The sequence below is a fragment of the Mustela nivalis genome, assembly GCF_964662115.1.
Source record: "Mustela nivalis genome assembly, chromosome: 6".
NCBI lineage: Eukaryota > Metazoa > Chordata > Mammalia > Carnivora > Mustelidae > Mustela > Mustela nivalis.
The window spans coordinates 115,550,908-115,573,143 of record NC_139025.1 but is presented as its reverse complement, the minus strand read 5'-3'; the positions used below and the strand labels follow the sequence as shown (position 1 = coordinate 115,573,143).

General features: G+C 57.3%; 1 protein-coding gene across 1 annotated transcript in view; it reads left to right on the top strand.

Annotated features, from left to right (window-relative positions):
• The first annotated feature begins 230 nt into the window (after positions 1 to 230).
• The window catches only part of HCN4 (hyperpolarization activated cyclic nucleotide gated potassium channel 4), a 42,599-nt gene continuing 20,593 nt past the window's right edge, over positions 231 to 22,236 (top strand). Inside the window, exon 1 of the mRNA XM_082736700.1 lies at positions 231 to 1,641. Within this exon, the coding sequence (XP_082592826.1) occupies positions 845 to 1,641 (797 nt within the window). The 5' untranslated portion in view covers positions 231 to 844. The remainder of the gene's footprint in view (positions 1,642 to 22,236) is intronic.

Below are 22,236 nucleotides of genomic sequence, written 5' to 3'. Positions count from 1 at the left end.
ACGCCTCTCCCCCCAGCCTCTAAGGTCTGGCGAGGGTCCACCCTGCGCTCCCGCGGGGCCGGCCCCCCACCCCCGACCCCTTGCCTCCCCCCGCCCCCCTCCCGCTCCGGGCCCCCGGCCCGCGCGCGGCTGCTCCTTTAAGAAGCCCAGGTAGGCAGGCCCGGCTGCGGGAGCCGCTCCTATGGCAACCCGCGAGCTGCGGCGGCTTCATGAATATTCCGGGGCGCGGGAGCCGAGCGCTGCCGGAGGGCGCTCCGGGGGAGGCGGCCGCTGATGTAAGCCTGGCGGGCCGCTGGGCTCCGCTCGGCTGCGGCTGGAGCCCCGGGACTGGCCGGCCGGGTTCGGCCAGAGGAGGCGAGGCGAGCTTGCAAGCGGCTGGCTGCAAAGCCGAGGCGGCGGGACAGACTGACAGCCCTCTTGCCCGCGGGACGCACGCCCGGGAGGCGCGCGGGTCGTGCGCTCTGCGCTCCAGAGCGGTTCTCCGAGCGCCGCGGCCGCAGCGCCGCTTCTACCCGCGCCCATTGTTCCCCGCGGGGGCGGGGCGCCTGGAGCCGGGCCGCGCGCCGCGCCCCCGAACGCGGGAGGGAGAGAGGGAGGGAGCGCGGGGTCCCCGCGCCCAGCCCGGCCGGGGAGGAGGCGCAGCGCGGCGAGCCCGGGGACCCGGAGCGGGACTGGGAGCCTCCCCGCGGCACCCAGCCTGCCCAAGCATGGGCGCCTGAGGCGGCGCGGAGCCGGCGGCGAAGGACGCGTCCCCGCGGGCAGACTGACCGGCTGGCGGACCTGGAGCAGGTCGGCGGCGCCGCACCCGCGCCCCTGCCCCGGCCGGGCCCCGGCCCCCGGCGCCATGGACAAGCTGCCGCCGTCCATGCGCAAGCGGCTCTACAGCCTCCCGCAGCAGGTGGGGGCCAAGGCGTGGATCATGGACGAGGAAGAGGACACCGAGGAGGAGGGGACTGGGGGCCGCCAGGACCCCAGCCGCAGGAGCATCCGGCTGCGGCCGCTGCCCTCGCCCTCACCCTCGGCGGCCGCGGGCGGCACGGAGCCCCGGGGCGCGGCCCTCGGGGCGGCGGACGGCGAGGGGCCGGCCCGCGGCGCGGGCAAGTCCAGCACCAACGGCGACTGCAGGCGCTTCCGCGGGAGCCTGGCCTCACTGGGCAGCCGGGGCGGCGGCGGCGGCGGCGGCGGCGCCGGAGTGGGGGGCGGTAGCAGCCACGGGCACCTGCATGACTCCGCGGAGGAGCGGCGGCTCATCGCCGAGGGCGACGCGTCCCCCGGCGAGGACAGGACGCCCCCGGGCCTGGCGGCCGAGCCAGAGCGCCCCGGCACCTCGGCTCAGCCCGCAGCCTCGCCGCCGCCGCCCCAGCAGCCGCCGCAGCCGGCCTCCGCCTCCTGCGAGCAGCCCTCGGTGGACACCGCTATCAAAGTGGAAGGAGGCGCGGCCGCCGGCGACCAGATCCTCCCAGAGGCCGAGGTGCGCCTGGGCCAGGCCGGCTTCATGCAGCGCCAGTTTGGGGCCATGCTCCAGCCCGGGGTCAACAAATTCTCCCTGAGGATGTTTGGCAGCCAGAAAGCCGTGGAGCGCGAGCAGGAGAGGGTGAAATCGGCCGGATTTTGGATTATCCACCCCTACAGCGACTTCAGGTAAGGAGGCCGACGGGATCCTGTGGGTTCCCTGAGCGGTCGCAGGCATGCTTCCTCCTTCAGCCCTGCCTCTCAGCCGGAGTTAACTTTCCTTCCTCGCGCGCGGGGAGCTCCGAGAGATGTGGGGCGCCTCTAGGCACCAAGACACCCCCAGACCTCCGCCTGCACCGCGCTGGGAACTTTTTCTGTGTTTCAGGCTCCAGTCCTCGCCCTCTTGGGGTCTGGGCCACTTTAGAGGCCAGCTGAAAAGGGGTTCTGAGCCTGGCCTAGCCCTGCAGGCAGCCGCGAGTGGGCTCTGCCACTTTAAGCCACACTTCCCACCTCCCCGCGCTGGGCTGCAGTCAGGGTAGCTATCCTATAGGCAGTTCCAGGCCATTCCGCCTGCTGAGCAGGGCCACGAAGGGAGACAGACCTCTTGGCAGAGGTGCCAGCTCCTTGGGCACTGACCCCAAGTGTTCTCATCTCCTTCTGGGAAGTAGCAGCTGGGGAGGGAGAGCTGGGCCCCCCAGAGGACTGAGGTGCAGGATAAAAGTCCTCCATGCCCACCTTAACCCAGGGTCCAGACCCTCATGGCAAGTGGTGGACCAGGAGCAGGCATTCCTGGCACCTGGCATCGGGACCAGCAGGACAGGATGACCTTGCTCATAGTGGTCAGGGAAGATGCCTGGTGTCCTGACTGATGAGCAGCTGGTCTGTGACCCCAAGTTCATCCAGTGCCCCATCCTCACCCCGGAGGCCCAAACTCCAGTAGCTACTAGGACTTCCTGGCTCAGTCATGGGTCCCCAGACAAATGGTGTGACTGTCAGGCAGGGAGAGGGGCCCTGCCCCCTCCCCCAGCCCTTGAGTCAGATGCCACTGAGGAACAGGCAACACTCGGGGCCTGTGGGGGTATCTGCAAAACATGAGGTTGGTGATTGCCTCTGAGGTTGAATAGGGATGCCCCCCTATCCCAGTCAAGGTCTTGGGGTCCCCCAGCACCCCCTGAGTTTTCCTGATACATCAGACTTAAGTGACAGTCTAAAAAACGCTACCCTTTAAAGCTGGGTCTAATTCATTCTCCGCACCCCCCCCAGCCCTGCCCCCTATTTCGCTCCTTTCCCTGCCTACCCTGCTTGCCTGCCAATATAAATGAGCATTTTGCCAACCCAGAGCCCTTTTTGCAAACTCCAGGGAAGCTAGGTTTGTAATGAGAGCAAAGCCATTTTCCATCCAATGGGAGAGATTTCTCATGCTGGGAGTGACCAGTCAGGCAACACCCGATGGCTTAAAATAGTGGTGACCAGAGCCCCCACCCCACCCTTCTTGTTTTTTTGTTTGTTTGTTTGTTTGTTTGTTTGTTTTTGAGGGATGGCTCTTTGTAACCCTAATATCAAGTGTTCCCTTTCCAGGAGTGTGGGAGGCCACAGGATAAACAGACAAGCATAGTCTTCAAGTTGTGTGAGCCAATATGGGACCCTCCCACCAGGAACTGTGGCTGTTCCCCAGGACCAGGTTCCCAAAGTGTGGGCTCCCCTCTGGTCAGTGCTATGACTTAAGGCTCCCAGCCTAAGCTAGGAAGGAGTAGACAGGAGTTGTATATCCCACACCATCGGGGGTCGGAGGTGGAGTGTGAGGGGGGTGACGGCTGGGCTTCCCTTCCCCCCTCAGAACTCCCAGGAGCTGGCTGTGCCCATCTCTACCACTTGAGGGCCTTCAGGGGCCCCCCTCCCCTTGCTAATCTCCTCACTGTCTTGGTTGTCGGAGAGCCTCTGGTCAGGGTTCTCCTAGCCAACCCCAACGCGTGGGATGGTGGGGGATGTGAGGGGCCAACCCCAAGCTCCCCGGCCTCTACAGACAACAGGCTTTGATTGAGCACCTTTTGGGAACTGGGCCTTGTCTTCCCAGTTCTCCCTTATCCTGGATGGTGAAGGGTTAGGACTGGGTTGATTGCCTCATGGGAATCTCCCCGCCTTCCCCATCTTCCGCTGCCCATTTTGGCTGTCTGTCCGCAGTCCCCCTGCTGCAGACTCTCTCACTAACTGCAGGCTGCCTGGGACATGGCAGGGGCGGCTGGGGGCTGCGCGGTGGTGGGGATCGGGAGGGGTGCACGCAGCAGGATTGATAAATGGGTGACAGGACAAGGGGTCAGACTGGGCTTTGAATCTGCTTGTACCACAAGCGGCAGAGACAGGTAGCTGGAAGCCCACATCTCTGGGGCTGGGTGGAGTGTAAGAAAAGAAATCCAAGAAAGACCATCTATGTGTGTCTGGAGGGGCAGGGGTCAGACCTCTAGAACAAAACAGCTGCCCCAGGTTAAAGAGGCAAGGGCCTGGCTGAGTCTTCTAAGCTTAGGAAACCCACCACTCAATTTGGCATCACCCCCACCAACACCCCAAGCAGAGTTTCAGCCCCCGGCCAATGGGCCTCTGCCTGGAGCCCATTCCCACTGCCCAGCTCAGCCTCCCAAGAGCTTCTGCAAGCCCTGCTCAGGCCAGTCGAGGATTTATTCATCATGTTGATGGGCAGGAAGCATTGATCCTGCAGAATTGGTTTAATAAAGAATCGCCAGCAAACCATGATAGATTGAGTTTGCGGTTTGGAGTTCAAGGCTCACTGTCATGGGCCGCTTCTGGCATCTCCCGTTCCTGGGGGAGGAAGGTTGGATGACTTTTCTGAGGGCCCAAGTGGACTGTGCTCTGAGGGATCTGCAGAACCTGGGCCATGGCTAATAAGAGGATTTTCTGGGCTCTACAGGCTAGTCTGCCCCCTGGCCCCCACTCCCCACCCCCTCACTTCCCAGTTGCCTTTTAAAATTTATATTTACGGTTTGGTGAGGGAAAAGGCCAGGATGCACAGCCCCTCAGGATGGTGCTACCTGGGCTCCTGCCCAAGGCTGGTTGGGCTCTTGGGTCCCAGATGGTTCCTTCCTTCCGCATGAGCCATGTCCTGGGAGCCCCGTGTGGCAGTAGGAACCCCGAACAAATAAAACATAGTGTTTTTCCAAAGAGAGAGGAAAGGAGCAAGGGACCCGAGTGAAATGTACCTGGTTTTGTTCCCAGAAGCCTGTCAGGCTTTCAAGTGTTAGGCTCAGGGGGTATGCCTGGGTGTGTATATGGCTAGGTGTCTGTCTGAGCAGGTGTCTTGGAGCTGTGTGGGCGGACTGGGGGCTGGCAGGGAAGTCCCCATGTGGGATGTTCGTGATGGAGTACTCCTGTGCACCAGACTCTAGCTTGGCCTTGAGAGGGGAGGCAGACAGAAGCTTGGCCCTTCTCTTCCCTCTGCTTCTATCTCTCCTAGCCTGAGCCTTCTGAAGCTGTGAAGAAGGGAAGGGAAGAAGTGTGCTAAAGGGTCCTTTCCTTGGGACAGAAAGCGCTGGACCCTGAAATCATGGAACCTGGGCCAGTGGCCTGATAAGTCCCTAACCCTGACTTCTGGGGCTGGCCCCCAGCCCCAGGCACTGCCACTGTCCCACTTCACAGCCCTCTCTGCTGTGGGGCTCTGCTTGGGTTATGAGCCTTCTCTGAGCCTCAGTTTTCCCACCTAGCAAAATGGGAATCCTTTTGCCCACGTCAGACCTGTGCACCCGTGGTCACCCTGTGGAGGCAAGCAGCTCCAGAGCACTGTCTGAGCCCAGTAACTCTGCTGGGAGCCACACCGCCCCCACTCTCACTGCCTCCTGGATGTCCTGGATGGACCACATAGGCCTCCGTCCTTGGCTCAGGCCAGTGCTTCTGAACCAGTGTCAGGGACCTAAGTGAGAATGTGCAGAAAACTCTAGAGTGCGTATGGACAAAGATACACGTATATCCAGACACAATAGGACGCTGAGTTTCTAGGGTCTGTGGACTCCCTAAGTTGAAGACCATGTAGCTCATGAACCCCACTCTAGCTAGACCATCCCAGAAAAGAGTGTCTGGTCTGGCAGGGGCAGGTGCTGACCTCTTAGAGCCCACGCTCCCTGGGGCTGTCTGTAACCTGAGACCCCAGCCTCCCACAGCTGACAGGATGGGCATGAAAATGGAGCAGAGTTAGATGCTGAAGGAGGTAGTCTGGGGACTAGTTAGTTACTTTTCTCTCTCCTCAGTCCCACACCCAGCAGTCTTCCCTTCAAACCGGGCCGGACTATTTGCATAGGAGGTGGTGAGGAGGAAGGAGGGAGCAGCCCAGCTCTGGGTTGGTGGCTAGGGGGTGGGGGGTGGGGGTCTTTCCTGGGAGCCATTACCCAAAAACGGGCTTCTGCTCTCAGGAATGTGGGTGCTCATGCTGTCTGTTGTGCGGAAATCCAGGCCCAGAGAGGAGCTGCAGGCTTTGCGGTGCTGGGGGCGGGGGAAGGGCGCCTTGGTGCAGAGGGGAATTCCAAGGTGAGCTGCCTGGGCGGTGCTGGCAGCGGGCACAGTGGGCAGCAGGATTCTCCAGTGATGAGGACGTGCTCCCCCTGATAAGCCTGGGCTGGTGGCAAAGGCCAGCAGCCAGCTTGGGGCAGAGGTGCTCCTGGGATGGGAGGTGTGCAGAAGCCCCATGGGGCCCGGCCCCATTGCGTCGCCTGGGTGGGGAGGCCAGGGCTCCAGCTTCTCTCCCTCGAGAGGCTTCAGTCCACGGTCTGACCGCGGCCTGATGAGCCTGGGGGCTGCTCCCCTGCCCGGCCCGCCCCCCTTTGTTCCCTTAGCAGCTGTGAGCTGTGAGGCTTATGTCAGGTGGCCAGCCTCACACAGTGCTGAGCTGTCTGCCTGTCTGTCTGCCTGTCCACCTGTCTTCCTTTCCCCTGCTTTTGGGCCCCTGGGTCTTCTGGGGTGTACTCTCGGGCCACGCGGCCACTGTCATCCATCTGTCCCCTGCCTAACCACCTCAGGGCATTGGGATGGAGCTCTGTGTTTGTTCGAATGCGGCACTTGTCACATTGTCATGTCATCCGACTTGCCTGGGGATCTGGTGAAACTACAGGTTCTGACTCACCAGGTCAGAATTAGGCGCGGGGTCTGAGAATCTACATTTCTGCCACCGGCCCAGGTGATACTGATGCTGTGCTGCGCAGCCCAGAGCTGAGCTCTGAGGAGTGGGGTTCAGGTCATGTGTACGTTCTCTGCTTAGCCTGGGTTCCCTGACGGAGTTCCCTGGGGGCAGAGATCGTCTACTGGTGGCCTCAAGCACTGAGCGAAGCCGGGCGAATTCTGGGAACCGGTGGAGAAACTGTTAGCCTCGGAAGTCAGCCACATGCTTGGGGGTGTTGGATTCCCAGCCCTCCCTCACCTCCTGCACTGCTGTGTGGACCCTGCTGGCCCTGGAGGCTGGCCGATGGGGGTGGGCAGGGGGAGGCCACATAGCCAGAGGGCCCTTACCAATGCATCCCGTCCTGTCTGTCACTTGGGTGGCTTCTGTCCCACCGGCAGTGCACCCGGCCAGAGGAGCAGGGGCCGGGAGTGCAGTGACCACTGTGCGGCACGGAGGTTTCTGGGAAGGAGCAGATGTCAGCAGAGAGACCAGAGGTGTCTGGGCAGGAGAGTGGGTGTGAGGTGGCCCTGACAGTGGCTGCCTGGGAAGAGGAAGAGACGTCCAGTAAAAGCAGCTGGTTTGACACTTTGAGGTTGTGGGTGGCGGGTGGGGGTTGTCTGAACCTCAGTGCCCCCTCCACTGGCCCACACTATGCCTAGCAGCCTCCCCCGTGGGCTGGACTTGCCCGTCACTTCTCTCTGCCCCCTCCCACCGTGGGAGGCAGCAGGCTCCATACAGATGATGGAGATGACCGTGTCACAGCAGCCTGAGTGGCCCCTTGTCACAACACTGGCCATCCTGGGGGAGTTTGCCCTGAGTAAGAAGGTGCAGTCCCAGCGGGGAGGCGGGGCTCGTCACAGATCCAAGGAGGCCACTAGCTGCCGCACATACACCCCTTGGCTCAAGAACTCTTACAAAGCTGTGACTGCCAGTGGCTAATTAATAGAAGGGCTACTAAGGCCAGCCAGGCCGGCCTGCTGGGGCCCAGGGGATATTGAAGAATTCACGATTCCCAGCCAGAGCGGGCCGTGGGGAGGGCAGGGGCATTGCCTTGGCTTGGGAGAGGATGTTCCCTGCCAGCCAGGCTTTACTGAGAAAGCATTGCCAGGGCCCTGGAAATCTGCGATTCCCAAGCCTAGGAGGTAACTCGAAGACACTCTTCATCATCAGCCCCCACCCAGGATCAGGGTGGCAGCCGCACAAAGTGAGGGTGCGCTCCCCACCACCAAGGCTGCTCAACATGAGACAGCAGTGCTTAGATCGGAAGTTGCTAAGCAGCATCCCATGGACCAAATACAGCACCCAGATGTGTTCTGTTTGGGCAGCAGAGTGTGTCATAACAAATCCAAGACGGTGTTTTAAAATGGAAAGATGTGACATAAAAATTTGGCTTTCGGGCTTCCTCTGAAAAATTGGAAGCTCTGGCGGCTCTGGCCCCACGTTCCCACACCAAAGCAGGCTGCTGGAGCAGACTAGAGGCCGCCCCGTTTAGTTTGGCGTGTGCCCTCCCGTCACCCACTGTCCCTAACGTCCTATGCCCAGCCGTGTAGTCATGCACCCTGAGCTGATGACTTCCCCCCACCACCCGTAGGCTTCTGAGTTTACAACCCTCGATTCAACCCAACAGAGACTGAAGCCAGGGGTTGCCGGGTCAGTAAATGCCGTTTATGGGCCATCCATTTATACAGGTACCAAACTGATGGAAACTTTGTCTCCTGTTTTATTTACTCACGGTGGCCTGAACCTTATGTTCTGCTATCCCCGGTTTAAAGATAAAGAAACGGAGTCTCTGACGGGAGAAAGAGAAAGATTTGCCCGAAATCATGCCACCAGGAATCTAAACACATTCTTGTCTCTCTTTGTCTCCTTCCTCTTCTTTTTTGTTAGCTTTTGAAAGCTAAATTACAAACAGACTTCAAGAAAACATTCTCCTGAGAATGAAAACATGGCAGATAATGTTTGAGCACACATCGTCGGCGGGGAGGGGTGAGGTGTGCTGTGGGAGCCGCCTTGGGAGAGGCAACAGGCCCCAGCACACCGGGTCTGGACAGGCCTTAGCGAGCCGCTGGCCTAAAGCCTTCATTTCATCAAAGGGGAGCAAAGGACCAGAAAGGGGGAGCCACTGACCCAAAGTCACAGAATAAGTCCATGTCAGAGATGAAATCAGAACCCAGTGGGTTATGTAACGTCTGGCAGCAAAGATCTTAAAATTGCACAGTCTATCCCTAGATCCCAACCAGAGGTTTTGTCACTGGAGCGTTTTTCTGCTTTAAAGATTTTTAATTTACTTATTTGAGAGAGAGCATGAGAGAGAGAGAACATGAGGAGGGGCACAGGGAGAGAGAGAAACAGACTCCTCACTGAGCCAAGAGCCTGACGCGGGGTTGGGTCACCGACTGAGCCCCGTAGGCGCCCTGACCCCGGCGTTTACACGGTTGCCCCAGTTCCATGCCTGAATTTTAGGGTGATGGGTATTTTCTGATTCCCTTCTTAACTTAAGCCAATCCAGTGAGAAGGGAGTCTTTCCGTACCTGAAGAGGCAGCGTCTGGAGGCTTGGATGTGCTTGCCCTAACCTCTCACTCTGGGGATGCCAGATCAGGACCCTGACTGGTGCGGGGGACTTAGGGATTTTGGAACCATATCCAGATGCCGTGGATACACCTGTTCTTCAAGGGGACAGGTAGCCCGTGGAATCTGTGTTCTTTCCACCAGAGAAATTGGTGGTCATGTGGTCTATCCATTGCATCCTTCAGAGAAGTGAGGATGTGGAGTCCTGGTTCAGAACTTTGTGTCCAGGGGTGGGGCTCAGGGTGTGATCAAGGTCAGGTGTCTCTCGGAGGCCACAGTTTAGCCCCACGCTGACCAGGATCCAGGTTGAACCTGAGACCGAGATAAGGCCTGGGTCTGGGCTCAGGGACTGGAGTCCTCGAACAAAGCCTTGGAACCAACCCCAGTGCCTCCCTGAGGCCTCAGGACTCTGGGCAAGATGCACGTGGGGGCCACCTCCACCTGGTGCCCTCCCCTTTAAGAAGCCCTCCCTTTCTCTAAGCTCCCTGAGCTCCTACACCTCTTAGCATCTGAGCCAGCTGCCTCTGGTCCTCTCTGGGAGGGAAAGTACAAATTATAAATAAACAGCAGTGCCACTGCTGCCGACACCAGAGCCTCCGAACCTGACACGTGACGGCTCCCCGCCCCGCGCTGCTCTCTCATTGTTTGGGGCTGGTGTCTGTCTGCCTACCCAGGCGGCCAGCTCAGGGCTTCCGCACAGCGGGGCTCGGGCTGGGCAGTGCGGGAGCCCAGAGCTGGCTGGGATGTGTGCTGTCTTGATAGAGGGACTCCCTACACCCCACCACACTCTGAGCCCCGCAAACTTCTAAGACCGGCCGTGGGGCCTCCGGGTCTGCTCGAGGCAGCTGCGGGGGCCTGATAATTGGCTGCTGATGATTTTGTGTCTGTCTAAGCATTTATCCATGTGGGTGGACGTGTTATGTCTGCGTGAACGAGGCTTTCAGAAATTAATATGTAACATTGGGCTGGTTCATGTACCGTCTTCTGGGCCTGGGGAGGGGCAAGCTTAAGGGGTGGGGATGGGTCGTACCCCCTCAGAGATCAGATGCTCCATTCCAAGACTGTTGTCACCCATTTTGGAGGATGGGGGTCACTACCCACCCGGCAAAGAAAATAGGATTTCAGCCCCTCTTAGGGTAGATCAGTATGGGATTGATGGTCCGGGAAGGCTTCCTGGAGGAAGCAGATCAGAGCTGGATTTGAAGGAAAGAGAGAACCATTCTGCACGCTTTCTTGGAAGTAGGTTTCTGGGAGATGGAGCTAAGGGACTGGGGGTGGTGGGAGGGTGTTGGTAGCCCCTAAGAGCGGGTTACTCAAAATCTGCCTCTTTGGACTTGTACTTATTAAGCTCAGTGCTTCTCCCTTAAGGACCGTGAGCCCCCCAACCCCCGTCTTGACCCTGCTGCTGTCTGGGTATGTGTGTATATATTTGCGGGTGTGCGGGTGTGTGTGTGTGTGTGTGTGTCTGTCTGGCCTCTCCTCCTGGATCCTTGTGGCCCAGGGAGCTCTCCTGGCCCCAGCCCCGGGCCCAGCTGCCCAACCTCCGAGACAGCCCCCTTCTCTTGCTGTACTACACCCGGAAGGCAGGTGTTGCCGCCGCATTAATGTCACTGAGCGTGTGGCCTGGAGCCCAGAAGTAATTACCCTGCAGTTCCCTGTTGTAGGCTGGAGCAGCCCCTGTCAATGATTAACGCGAGTCCCCAGCCGGTTGTCCAAAGACAGCTTCTCCCACCTATCCTCCGTCACAGCATACACAGCGGTTTTCCCTCCTGCAGGGACAGGAGAGACCCTCGAGCCCACAGGCCCCATCAGGGCCATCAGCGCCTCATAGAAGAAACACGGTCCAGCGGGGGAGACGCTGCAGCTGGGGCCCGTCTGCGCAGCATCGGGGCTGGCCCACCCTGGAGCCCTGTGTTCTCTCCTCCTGAGCTTTCCTAGCTTAGAATGCGCCCCCCCCCATGCTGAGCTGGCCCTCCTGACCCTCCTCCTGTTCCACTGTATGACCTCAGCAAAGTCCTTTCCTGTCTCAGTGTCCAGGGTCAGGGCTCAGTCTGAGGCTGAGAAGAGAGCAAAGCTAATTGCCCAAATAGGTATTGAACCCGCGATCCTGACCCCATTAGTACAAATTGAGCCAGCAGGGCAGGGACAGCGCAGCTGATGAGTGGAGCTGATGAGAACCTCCCTCCCTCCCTCTTTCCCAAGACTCTGCAGAGGCCAATCCAGGCTTGAACCTGGAGTAGTGCAGCCCCAGGGCTCCTGGGGCAGCGGGAATTCCTGCCTCACGGGCCTCTCTCCACGGAGGCTCTGCCAGCCCTTTGTGCCTGGGGGGCGGGAGACAGAGGGGAACAAGGTGGAGGCTCCCCAGCAGTGTCTGTCTGGTCTGCTGAGCACCCCCCAGCCCCCACGAGATCATGGCCTCCGTGGGAGTGGACATCAGGCTTTCCTTTTTTTTTTTTTTTTTTTTTTTGTTCTCTGGGCAAAGGACAGCAGCTCCCTTGTCCTCCCAGCCATCTCTCCTGCGGGACAGTTGTCCCCTCCTGGAAGCTCAGACCTGGCCCTGGAAGAGTTCAGAGGAGAGGCTCCATGGGGAGTGTGGGTCATCCTAGACAGCTGCGCCCGGAGGAGTCCTGGGGGGCAGGCCTGCAGCACCACGGGCTTTGGAATTGGCAGGGGAAGGAAATGCGGCAAGCTGTTCATCCTGTCCCAGAGGCTCTGAGGAGTCATCCTCCCGCTGTGTCACTCCCCAGCTTCTGGGGACAGAGCCGAGGGGGCCCCTGCAGTGAATAAGAGGCCAGTGAATGCTCTGCCCCATCCAGCTGTGAGGACCGGGCTGAGGCCTCTCCTCCGGGCGCCTTGCTTTCCTCCAAATGTGGACAGTGCTTCTGGAGAGGGCTGGCTTTTAGCAAGACCCCAGGCCCCTGAAGCTGAAATCGGCGGGCCACACCTGGGAGCTTCGTGTGACTTCAGACGCCTGGTGTGGCACCGGGCGGGTATGATTTTGGGGAGATTGCTTCTGCTTCGGTCACTTGAGGAGCCGGCGGGCTGGGACCTCCCTACACTAATAGTCCGCAGTTCTCCGGCCAAAGGGCATCTGCCTCAGTCCCTCAGGGCTCCCCGGAGCCTGGGGATGACATGGTTGTTCCCCAGCCTGCCATCCAAGCCCATGTGTGACAGGCCCCTCTGCAGGGACTCGTTACCTTTTCTTCTGTCAGCAACCAGAATCCTAACCCTCTGGGGGCTGGCGGGACCCCAAGGACCACGGCCCTTGCTCCATGTCCTTGTCAGACTGTGTTTTCCTAGACGGAAGGCAGCGGAGTCCCATCTGGTTCCTGTTGTCAAGAGCCCAGGCACCTCCAGGGGAACCCCCTTCCCATCAAGAAGGGGGCCACGTCGACCTTCCCAGAGCCAGTATTTAGCTCCCTGCTCCGGGGAGGCCCTCCTGCTGCGTCCATCCTCACCAGAGAACCACTTCTGCCCTGAGCCCGTCCCCCTGGTTCCCCCCTCCTTCGGGAGCAGGTGAGCTCTCTCCTACCCAAGTTCCCCTGAGGTTACGCTCACGTGCTACTCCTCAGCCGTTTGCTATTTTTGTTCCAGTCTCCTGTGTGGGGACAGCTGTGCTTGAGCCTTTGTTTCCTGGAAGCTGGGCGGGCAAGTGCTCCAGCTGCTCGCCGCCTCCCCGTTTTTTCCCCAGATAATCTTGTCAGACTAAGCTCAGAGAGGTTAGGCCACTAGCCTGAGGGAACACAGCATCCTGGCATTCGGGGCACTGTAGAGCAGATGACTTGCAGTACGCGTTGGGATATGTGTGTGCACGTGTGCGTGCATGTGCGTGCGTGTGTGTGTGTGTGTGTGCACTCTTACGTTAGTGTATCTGTGCGTGCACAGACTGAAAGTCTCAGCCGTTCAGAGAAGTAGTGGGTTGGTATCTTGGTGTTCCTTACAGCCCCGCTGTGCTCAGTTGTACCTTTGAGAAGGTGCCATCACAATCCCTTCCTCGAGGAACTGTCTTCCTCTGCAGACTTCATGGCTTCCCACGGCCCCCCGGAAGAGTCCGGACAACTCCGTCTGCCATTCAGTATGCCCCTGACTCTCTTCGGACCAGTACTTGGGTCGGGGGGCTGGGGGTGGGGGGAAGCAGGGGGCCAGGGTTCTCTAAGGCTTGCACTCTTCTCTCCGTAAGTTTCCATCTGGCCGGCTGCCCTCGGCTGGCCCCTCTAGCCTCCGCACTGCAGGGATTCCTGGAACTGGCGTGTCTTTAGAGATCGGCCAGCTCCCTCCTTCTGGGGAAACTGAAAAAAGGATTATGAGAGGGCAGGGACTTGTTCAGGGCCCACGGTAGGTTAGAGATGGAGAGGGAACTAGAACCCAAGACTCGCGGGCCTCTGGGCTGGACACCTACCGTGTAGCATAATCCTCCTTCCCGTAACTGCGACACTGACCTTCCTGCCCAGGGCACAGGCTCAGGCCGCCTCCTCTCTGGGGCTTTCATACGCAGCAGGCCGTTCTGCTTTCTGCTCCTTTCTGCCCCTGTGCTCAAGCCTGGCTGAACTTGCCCTCCCGCTCTTCCTGGTCCACACTGCAGAGCAGACAGTCTCCTCACTACCCGCCACCTCCAGCTTATGGGTCATCTGCCCATGGAACTGGTCTGGATCATCAGCTCTCCTGTGGGGGTGGGTCTGTCTGTCCCTACGAATGAGGGCTCTTTGTGGTGAGACTGGTCCACATGCGCCAGTATCCCCAGAGCCCTCAGGCCAGGACCTGCCTCTTAGTTGTCATAAGAATAATGATGATGGGGGCGCCTGAGTGGCTCAGAGGGTTAAAGCCTCTACCTTCAGCTCAGGTCATGATCTCAGGGTCCTGGGAGCGAGCCCCGCATCCAGCTCTCTGCTCAGCGGGGAGCCTGCTTCTCCCTCTCTCTCTACCTGCCTCTCTGCCTACTTGTGATCTCTGTCTGTCAAATAAATAAAATCTTTAAAAAAAAAAAAAGAATAATGATGATGATAACAGCCAGCATATCCTGAGGATTTACACTGTGTAGCGTATTATAAATATCTCGGTGAATTCTCCCAGAATCCTTTGAGGTGGGATTCATGTTCTCCTTTTGCACATGAGAAAAGAGGCTCAGAGAGGTTAAATGATCTGTCTGAGGCCACACAGCCAGGTATGTAGACACTCAAAGAAGGCCTGAATTCCCGTCTGCTACAGTTTGGCTATTCCGGTGTGGTCCTGGGACCAGTAGCTTCACTGTCACTGGGAGCCTATTAGCCAGGCAGATGTCAGCCCCCAGTCCCACGCCTAGTGCAGCCCTATCTGTGTCTACATACAATCCCTAGGTGTCAGTGTGTAGAGCACTGTGCCGTACGATGGAAAGATCACACAAGGGGGAAGATTCTATCAGGGACAGCCCTCAGCTCACCTCGGAACAGCCGAGACTGGCCCTCACTGTGTGCCCAGGACCGGGAAGGCTGCGCGAAGTGTCAGGGGTTTCACGGGTCTTCTTGGGTCTTCAAAACCAAAACCAAATTTTCTTCCTTTTTTTTTTTCTTTTTTTTTTTAATTTATTTTTTATTTTCAGCATAACAGTATTCATTATTTTTCACCACACCCAGTGCTCCATGCAATTCGTGCCCTTTATAATACCCACCACCTAGTACCCCAAACTCCCACCCCCCACCCCTTCAAAATCCTCAGATTGTTTATCAGAGTCCATAGTCCCTCATGGTTCACCTCCCCTTCCAATTTCCCCCAACTCCCTTCTCCTCTCTAACTCCCCATGTCCTCCATGCTATTTGTTATGCTCCACAAATAAGTGAAACCATATGATAATTGACTCTCTCCAAATTTTCTTCCTTAAGTCACATAGACAATTTGAAAAATAAAAATGCACCCAGATCCCAGCTACCTACCCATAAACAAAAGCACTAGACGCCCTTGGCTCTGAAACTTCTGGAGGCGGCCCCAGGCAGCCCAGGGAGCAGCTACCTGGGAGCCCTGTGATTCTGAGTCAGAGAGTTTGAGGTGGGTTAAAAATAGAGCCTAGTGGCCAGAGGCGAGTGGGAGGAAGAGAGCAATTTGTCTGTTATGGGGGGGGACCCCAAGTCAGGGAGGTTGGGCCAGAAGAGGGGGCGGCGAGGATAGGGGGGTTATGCCCTCAGAGGCAAGAGCTGCGGGACCCAGCCTGGCTCTGGAAGGTTGTGGGGTGTGGAGTTCCGGCCTGAGGGGCAGGGAGAGTCTAAAATGCCAGCCCTGGGGCACAGGAAGGGAAGACCCCATCCAGCGCCCAGGCAGCCGGCAGCTTCTCTGGGAGGGCATAGTGCTGGGCAGTAGCTCTGCCTCAGAGAGTGCTGAGCAGGAGCCGGGACAGGGAGGGGACAGAGAGGGACTGGTTGAAGATCCAGGTTTCACAGGAGGGAGGGAGACAAGGAAGGAGGCTCTTCTCTGTGGCTGCCCACGTGTGTGTCGTGGGCAGGCACGTGGTCTCCTTTGCCTGTCAGCCTGCCCTTCAGATGCCTCCCTCCCTCCTTCATCACCGCCCTCCTCCAGAAACTCTGCTCATCCTGACCTCCGTGCCATGCTAACACGCTTTCTGCCCGTGGATGCTGGCTCCCCAGGCGTTTGCCGGAGGACCCCATGTGTCTCTCTCCTGACTCCAGCGAGGGGACTCTCCCCAGCACAGGCCACCGGGCACCGGCTAAAGGCAAATTTCGTTTTTTTGATTATAAAAGAAATAAGAATTTGCACACTTTTAAGAAAATAAAGAACTTAGAAATAGACGGAGTGTAGGGAATCTAGAAACGTATGACAGAGCAAACAAAATCACTCCTAATCCCACCACATAGCCATGATCAGTGTTGACCTCTTAGGGTAGTTTCTTAATTTTTGTTTCTGGCAGTCTTTTTACCCCTGGCAACAGCCTTTAGGCCACCCAGCCATTTAGCAATAAGACAATTTTGCCAAGAGGCTCCTGTGCTTCTCACTCCCCAGTCCCAGGCCCAGTTATGTGTTCCTAGGAAAAGGAAAAACAATGGTTTCTGCTCTCTGGGGTCGGGGTTGGGGGGCAGGGCAGGGCTGAGGGAGGACACGACTCATCCTGGGTCTGCAAAGTGGCGGATTCTAGGATAAGGTGGGACTCTCCTTCCTACCCGCCCCCACCTCCTGGAGCTCTGGGCTCTATTTCACCTATTTTGCCTATTTTGGGAGGAGGGAGAATCCTTAAAATCCCCACTAAGAGGGCACGCCCCTAATGAGGAGGTGTTCTGCAACCACGGGCCTGTGCCGCGAAGCCTAGGTTGAGGCCAGTGTCCCCCTACCAGCCCCTTCTGTCATTCCACTCTGTCGGAAACCCCAATCCCCATGCTTCTCCTGGTCTGTCTCTTATTCATCTCCTCCCCTCCCCCCTTGCCCCCACCAGCTCTGCCCCTTCCTTCTCTATGACTTTTCCAACACCAGGTTCGGGGGTGGGGGTGGTGGGGAACATTCTCTAATGGATGTTCCTGGGAGTATTGGCATCCTAGGGACTTGGACAGTACATGTTCCACCCAGATCATCGGAAGCCTGTGAAAGCCTCATGGGTCTCAGTGAGCTACCATTTCCTGTGGCTTCTGCTGGGCCACCTGTCACTCCGCTCTGCGGCCTAAAGCACGCCTCCATTCATTCGCCCACCGTTCACGCATGTATTAGGACGCACTGCATAAAAGGCCCCCTGCCAAGTTCAGGGAGTTGTGTAGGCCACCAGATATAAACACACAAATCAAACACACAATTCCGTCATAGCGTGATAAATACTATGCTAGAGCAATGCGTACAAGGGGCACCTAACCAGATTTCTGAGGATTCAAAGAAACAACACCTCCTCTGAACCAGGGGCCCTGGGGTGGGCCGGGGTGGAGAGGAGAGTCTGAGGCAGACACCAGCCGGTCGGCAGGCCTGGAGGACAGGAAGCGTGGTGCGTTTGGGGGCACGGAAAGCTGCTGGTTTCTCTGGAGCAGAGCAATGAGGGGAGGAAGGGTGGCAAGACATGGGAAGGAAGCAGAACCCAGATCCAGAAGGGCCTGGGGGACGACAGTGGGACTTGGTTTAGCTGGGAGCCCAGGACTTGGCTTGGCAAAGTCCTGGAGAGTGGACTGGAGAGTGGATTGCTGGGAGCACGTGGAGCCCACCTGGAACCCTGAAGTATGCAGCGTCCTGGAAAGGCCAGGGGCCCAGTTAGGAAGCCACGGGGTGGGCCGGGGGGTGGGCTGATGAGACTCCGCGTCCCACTGGCTGGCTGTTGGTAGGCGAGGGAGATAGAGGTGAACTCTCCGCTTTCTCGATGGACATTTGGATGGCGGAGGAGCCTGTGCTGGGAGCACAAGGGTTTGGGAGGAAGCTGTGTAGTTATCTGGACATGGCAAGAATGATGGGGGCATCCAGGGGTCAGATGTAGTCAGCAAGTGAACACACTGGTGTGGAGCTTAAGAGAGAGGTCTGATGTGAAAGCCAGCAGAATCATGGAGGCCTTGGCAACTGGCGAGGTCATGCAGGGAGAGTGTGCAGACAAAGAAGAGGCCAGGGCCCAAAGGAGCAAACACACTTGAAGGTCATGCAGGGGAAGAGGACCCCACCAGGGGAAGGAAAGGGAGAGACAGAAAGAAAGGAGGAAACCAGTGTCTCGGCAGAGTGGCCCGCGGGGTCAGGTGATGCTGGGGGTCAGCCAGGAACAGCACGCGGTTGCTGAGGAGTCGGCAGGAGTGTGGGCAGTGGGAATGGAGGCGGGAGGGCCTCTCCCAGGAAGCTTCTTTCTAATGGGTAAAGAGATAAGGCAGAGGGATTGGAGATTCGAGAGTGGTTTTATTTTATTTCTTAAATGTAGGGAGCTTAAAACAATGAGCTGGTGGGAAAGGTCGCTCGGGGAGGGAGGCTGAAGAATAAGACAAGAGGGGATCACCTTTGGGTCCAGGGTCCCTGGGAAGGCAGAGGGGACGCCTGTCAAGAGACGGGTGGAGGGGTTGCCAATGCTTTTGTGACTGGAGGAGGAGTGGGGAGATGAGGGAGAGGCACGGGGGGCAGGAGTCTGGTGGCAGGAAGAGGAAGGGGGCGTTTGGGTGGCTTCTCTTCTCTCTGTGAAGTAGAGGGTGGTGGTATCTGCTGAGAGTAGGGTAGAAGAGTGGTTTTAGAGCTTTGAAGAGAGAGAAGATACTTTGAAGTGGCTGCTAGAGGAGAACGGTGGGGAAAATTTCCCAGGGTCTCCTGGAAAGGTGGGGCGGGTGGGGGAGAGGGCCAGCAGAGTATGGAAACCCTGATGAGGAAATTGAGGCACGGGAGCTAAGGTGCTTACATATTTAGCAGGACAGGTCTGAGGCTGTGGGATTTTTTGCACAGTTCCCATGGAACATGCAAAGGGGGAATGGTGACCCTGATCCAAGGCATGATCTTGTGAAGTAGGTGCCAGAAGGATGGGGTAAACCAGGTAGAAGGGCAGGACCCTTGTGTCCCGGGGGAAGAGAGGAGGCAGGAGGGTCCTGTGACTCACGGTTCCTGGGGCAGGTGCTACAGAACAGACTTAGCATGACTGGCTAAGAGAGCTGGAGGGAAAGGAGGTGGGAGTGAGAGATGGAACCACTGGGGCAGGGGTGACATGGTCCGTCCCCTGCTGCGGGAGTGGGTGACTGACGTGTGCGGCAGGAGAGTCAGGACACCGAGCCACTGAGGGGCTGGGTGTTTGGGCTTGATGTAAGGAGTGGAAGTCATGCAGGACAAAGGCAGGGTTTGAAATGGAATGGAAGGCTGTGAACCAAGGGCCTGTATGCCCAGGGTCCCCAGGTATGGCAGATGGATGCTGGCAGGATGGCCAGAAGATGACAGGGTGCTCAAAGGATCCTGAAGGCCTTCCTAGCACAGGCAGGGAGTGGCCCCAGTGGGGGAGGAGGTTGGCCCCACTCCTGACACGAAGGTGACATCCTCAGGATTCAGCTAAAGCTTGCTTAAGGGAAAAGTGGGACTCTGGGGGCAGGCTGTTTGGGCTTAGTTCTTGATCCACCATATATATAGCAAATTTCTCCACTTCTTGTGCCTTAGTCTCCTCGTCTGTAAGACAGGCACCATCATAGTATCTCCCTCATGGGGATTTTAAGAGGGTTAAATGAGATCATCCACATAAGGAACTCTGATTAGTGTCCAGCATGTAGTAAGTGTCCGAAAAACATTGGCCGCCATCCTGCTCTCGTCTCGTTGTCCCCCAGGGCAGTCGTCTGTGCTGGGCCTGGAAAACCAAGGGCCGGGTCGGGAACCCAGGGGGAGCTCCCCGCTCCCATCGCGGTCTCAGACACGAGGATTCCTAGTTTCCATGATTTGTTGGCAGGCTGAGAGGAGAGCTAGGTGGTGCCTGACGAAGGGGACAGCTACTCCCAGACAGCGTGATTCGTTAGGCCGGCTTCCTGGAGGAGGAGGCAGTCAAACCGGGTCTTTGATGAGGGAAGGGAATTCACGAGATGGGGGTCCAGGAGGCAGGGGCAGTTCTCAGGAGGAAGAGCCAGAATGTGGATGGAGATAGAGCCAGGGTGTGGGTATCCGGTGGCTGCTGTGTAGGGAGCAGGAGGGAGAACAGGAAGTGGGGCTCAGGGGATGCCAGACCTTGGAGCTTGAACTTTCTTCTGTCGTCATGGGGAGTTTGCCAAGAGGGCTCAAGCAAGGGGTGATGTAATCATAAAATTTGGAAAGATAACCTAGAGATCATGTGAGTTGGAAGGAAAGAGCGTGGAGGCTAGAGACAGGTAGGCGGCAGGGGCAAGGATCCAGGCGAGGAGCGTGACAGAGCAGTCAGGGACAGATTCAGAAGCCGCCGTAGCAGATGCTAGACAAGGGGTGTCTGGATGGCTCAGTCGGTTGAGTGTCCCAAGTCTTGATCTCAGCTCAGGTCTAGATTTCAGGATCACGAATTTGGGCCCTGCCTTGGACTTCACTCTGGGTGTGCTTTAAAAAAAAAAAAAAAAAAAAAAAAAAAAGATGCTCGACCAGACATGTCACTGCACGGAGGGTCTGCAGGAAAAAGAAAGCAGCTGAGGCTAGCTTTGAGGTATTGAAATGCTGAGTGCGCCATTCAGCTCTAAGGAGGAAGATGCTGAGTTCAGCCTTGGGCTCCGGTGTAGGAGCCAGCAGGCCCTCCAGGTGGCAGATGGGAATGCAGGTCTGGTGCTAGGAGAGGTGTCTACCAAGAGGGAAGGGATATACGATGGGGCCCTGGGTGTGCCACTCACTGGGAGAAAGCGTGGAGACCCTGGCCTGGAGTCCGTATGGCAGGATCACAAGCCATGCCTGGAACCAGGGCCCTGCCTTCAGGGAGCCACAGTGTTCTGGGATATCCAAAGTCGGGGCTTGGTCCAGGCCGAGGCCCATCAGTGAGGGGCAGGAGAAGCCTGGAAGATGTAGCATGAATCCTGAAGGATGGGAAAAAATGTAATGGGCCAACAACTGACACTCTCTTCCAGCTGGCAGGATACCTAGTGGATGTCATTTGAGTCAAAATGTATGCAAGCAGGTGTGCAAGAAAGTATGCATGTGTGTGTACAGGGGGAAAACTAGCAGAAGTGCATAGATGAGAATGTGTATAAAACTGTATTGTGTGTGTGTGAGAGAGAGAGAGAGAGACAGAGAGAGAGAGGGAGAGAGAGAGCATATGCACTCAAAGGCAAGCATGGGTGTGTGTGAACAAGACAAGGCTGGAGGAGAACATCCCTCTTCTGACTGACTTCCCCTGTCCCCGTTTTTTTTTTTGTTTTTTTTTTTTTTTAGAATTTGCATTTTTTTTTTTTTATTTATTTGACAGACAGAGATCACAAGTAGGCAGAGAGGCAGGCAGAGAGAGAGGAGGAAGCAGGCTCCCCGCTGAGCAGAGAGCCCGATGTGGGGCTCGATCCCAGGATCCTGGGATCATGACCTGAGCCGAAGGCAGAGGCTTAACCCACTGAGCCACCCAGGCGCTCCCTGTCCCCGTTTTATTACCCTTCACTCCTCTTTAGCCTCTGGGGAAGGAGAGGTCTGGTCTGGTCCTTGGCCTGGTCCTTGGTCTGGTCCTTGAGTCTCTGAGTTCAGGGTCAGGGTCTTCTCTTGCTTCAGCTCCCTTGAGGGATAACCTACCTTGGAGACGGATCCGTGAAATGTTCCAGATGTCCCTGTAAAAGGGCTGCTTGGCTCTTTGCCATCTCCCGTTTCTTCTGCACGAAACCTGCTCCTGGCCTGTAGGCTACACCCACCTGCCAACTTGGATACCAGGTAGGAAGTGAGGTCCAGGATTAAGGGAGGACAAGCCTGGGTTTCTGGGGCTGCAACTGGGATGAGGCATCTTCCTTTTAGCTTAGAGAACACTGGGATGGGGCAGGTCATCTGGCTTTGGAGAGAGCAAGGCCTCTAACTCGGGCATGTGCCAACTCCAATGTTTCTGAGTCTGGCTGTCCCTCACTTCCCTGCCAGGTCCTGCCACCCGCCACCACGGACACATACCCTGGATTGTGGGAGTTAATCATGACTGATTCTAGGGGCAGTGGGGTGCTGGGGGAAATATGGCACATACAGCTTGAGGTTTTGGAAATGTTACTGTTCCCTCCTCCACAGACCTTAGGTTTTCTGCTCCTTCTACAGGATGGCACAGCTGTGTCCAATTAACCAGGATGCTTTTAATATTTGAGAGGTGTGCTACTTCCCCCACCCAGGAAGTATCTCGGAAGTCTGTGACATCAGGAGCATGGGTCCCCTCCAAAACTCTTCACAGCTCTCTCTTCTCTTTTTCTCTCTCTCTTTAAAATTTTATTGAAGCAGAAGTGACATACAATGTTACATCTTTCAGGTGGAGAACATAGTGATTCAACAATTTTATGCATTATTCAGGGCTCACCATTATAAGTGTAGTCACCGTCTGGCCCCATCTCTCTCTCCTCTCTTGTCTACAAGAGAGGACTACAGCCACTGTGATAGGTTACCTCCCTGTGTGATGCATAGGTTGCAGTAAGGCTGGTCTCCCTCCCTGCATCCCACTGAGGTGCCTTAAATCCTAAGCAGTCAGGCTCTTAAGTCCCCCCAGACC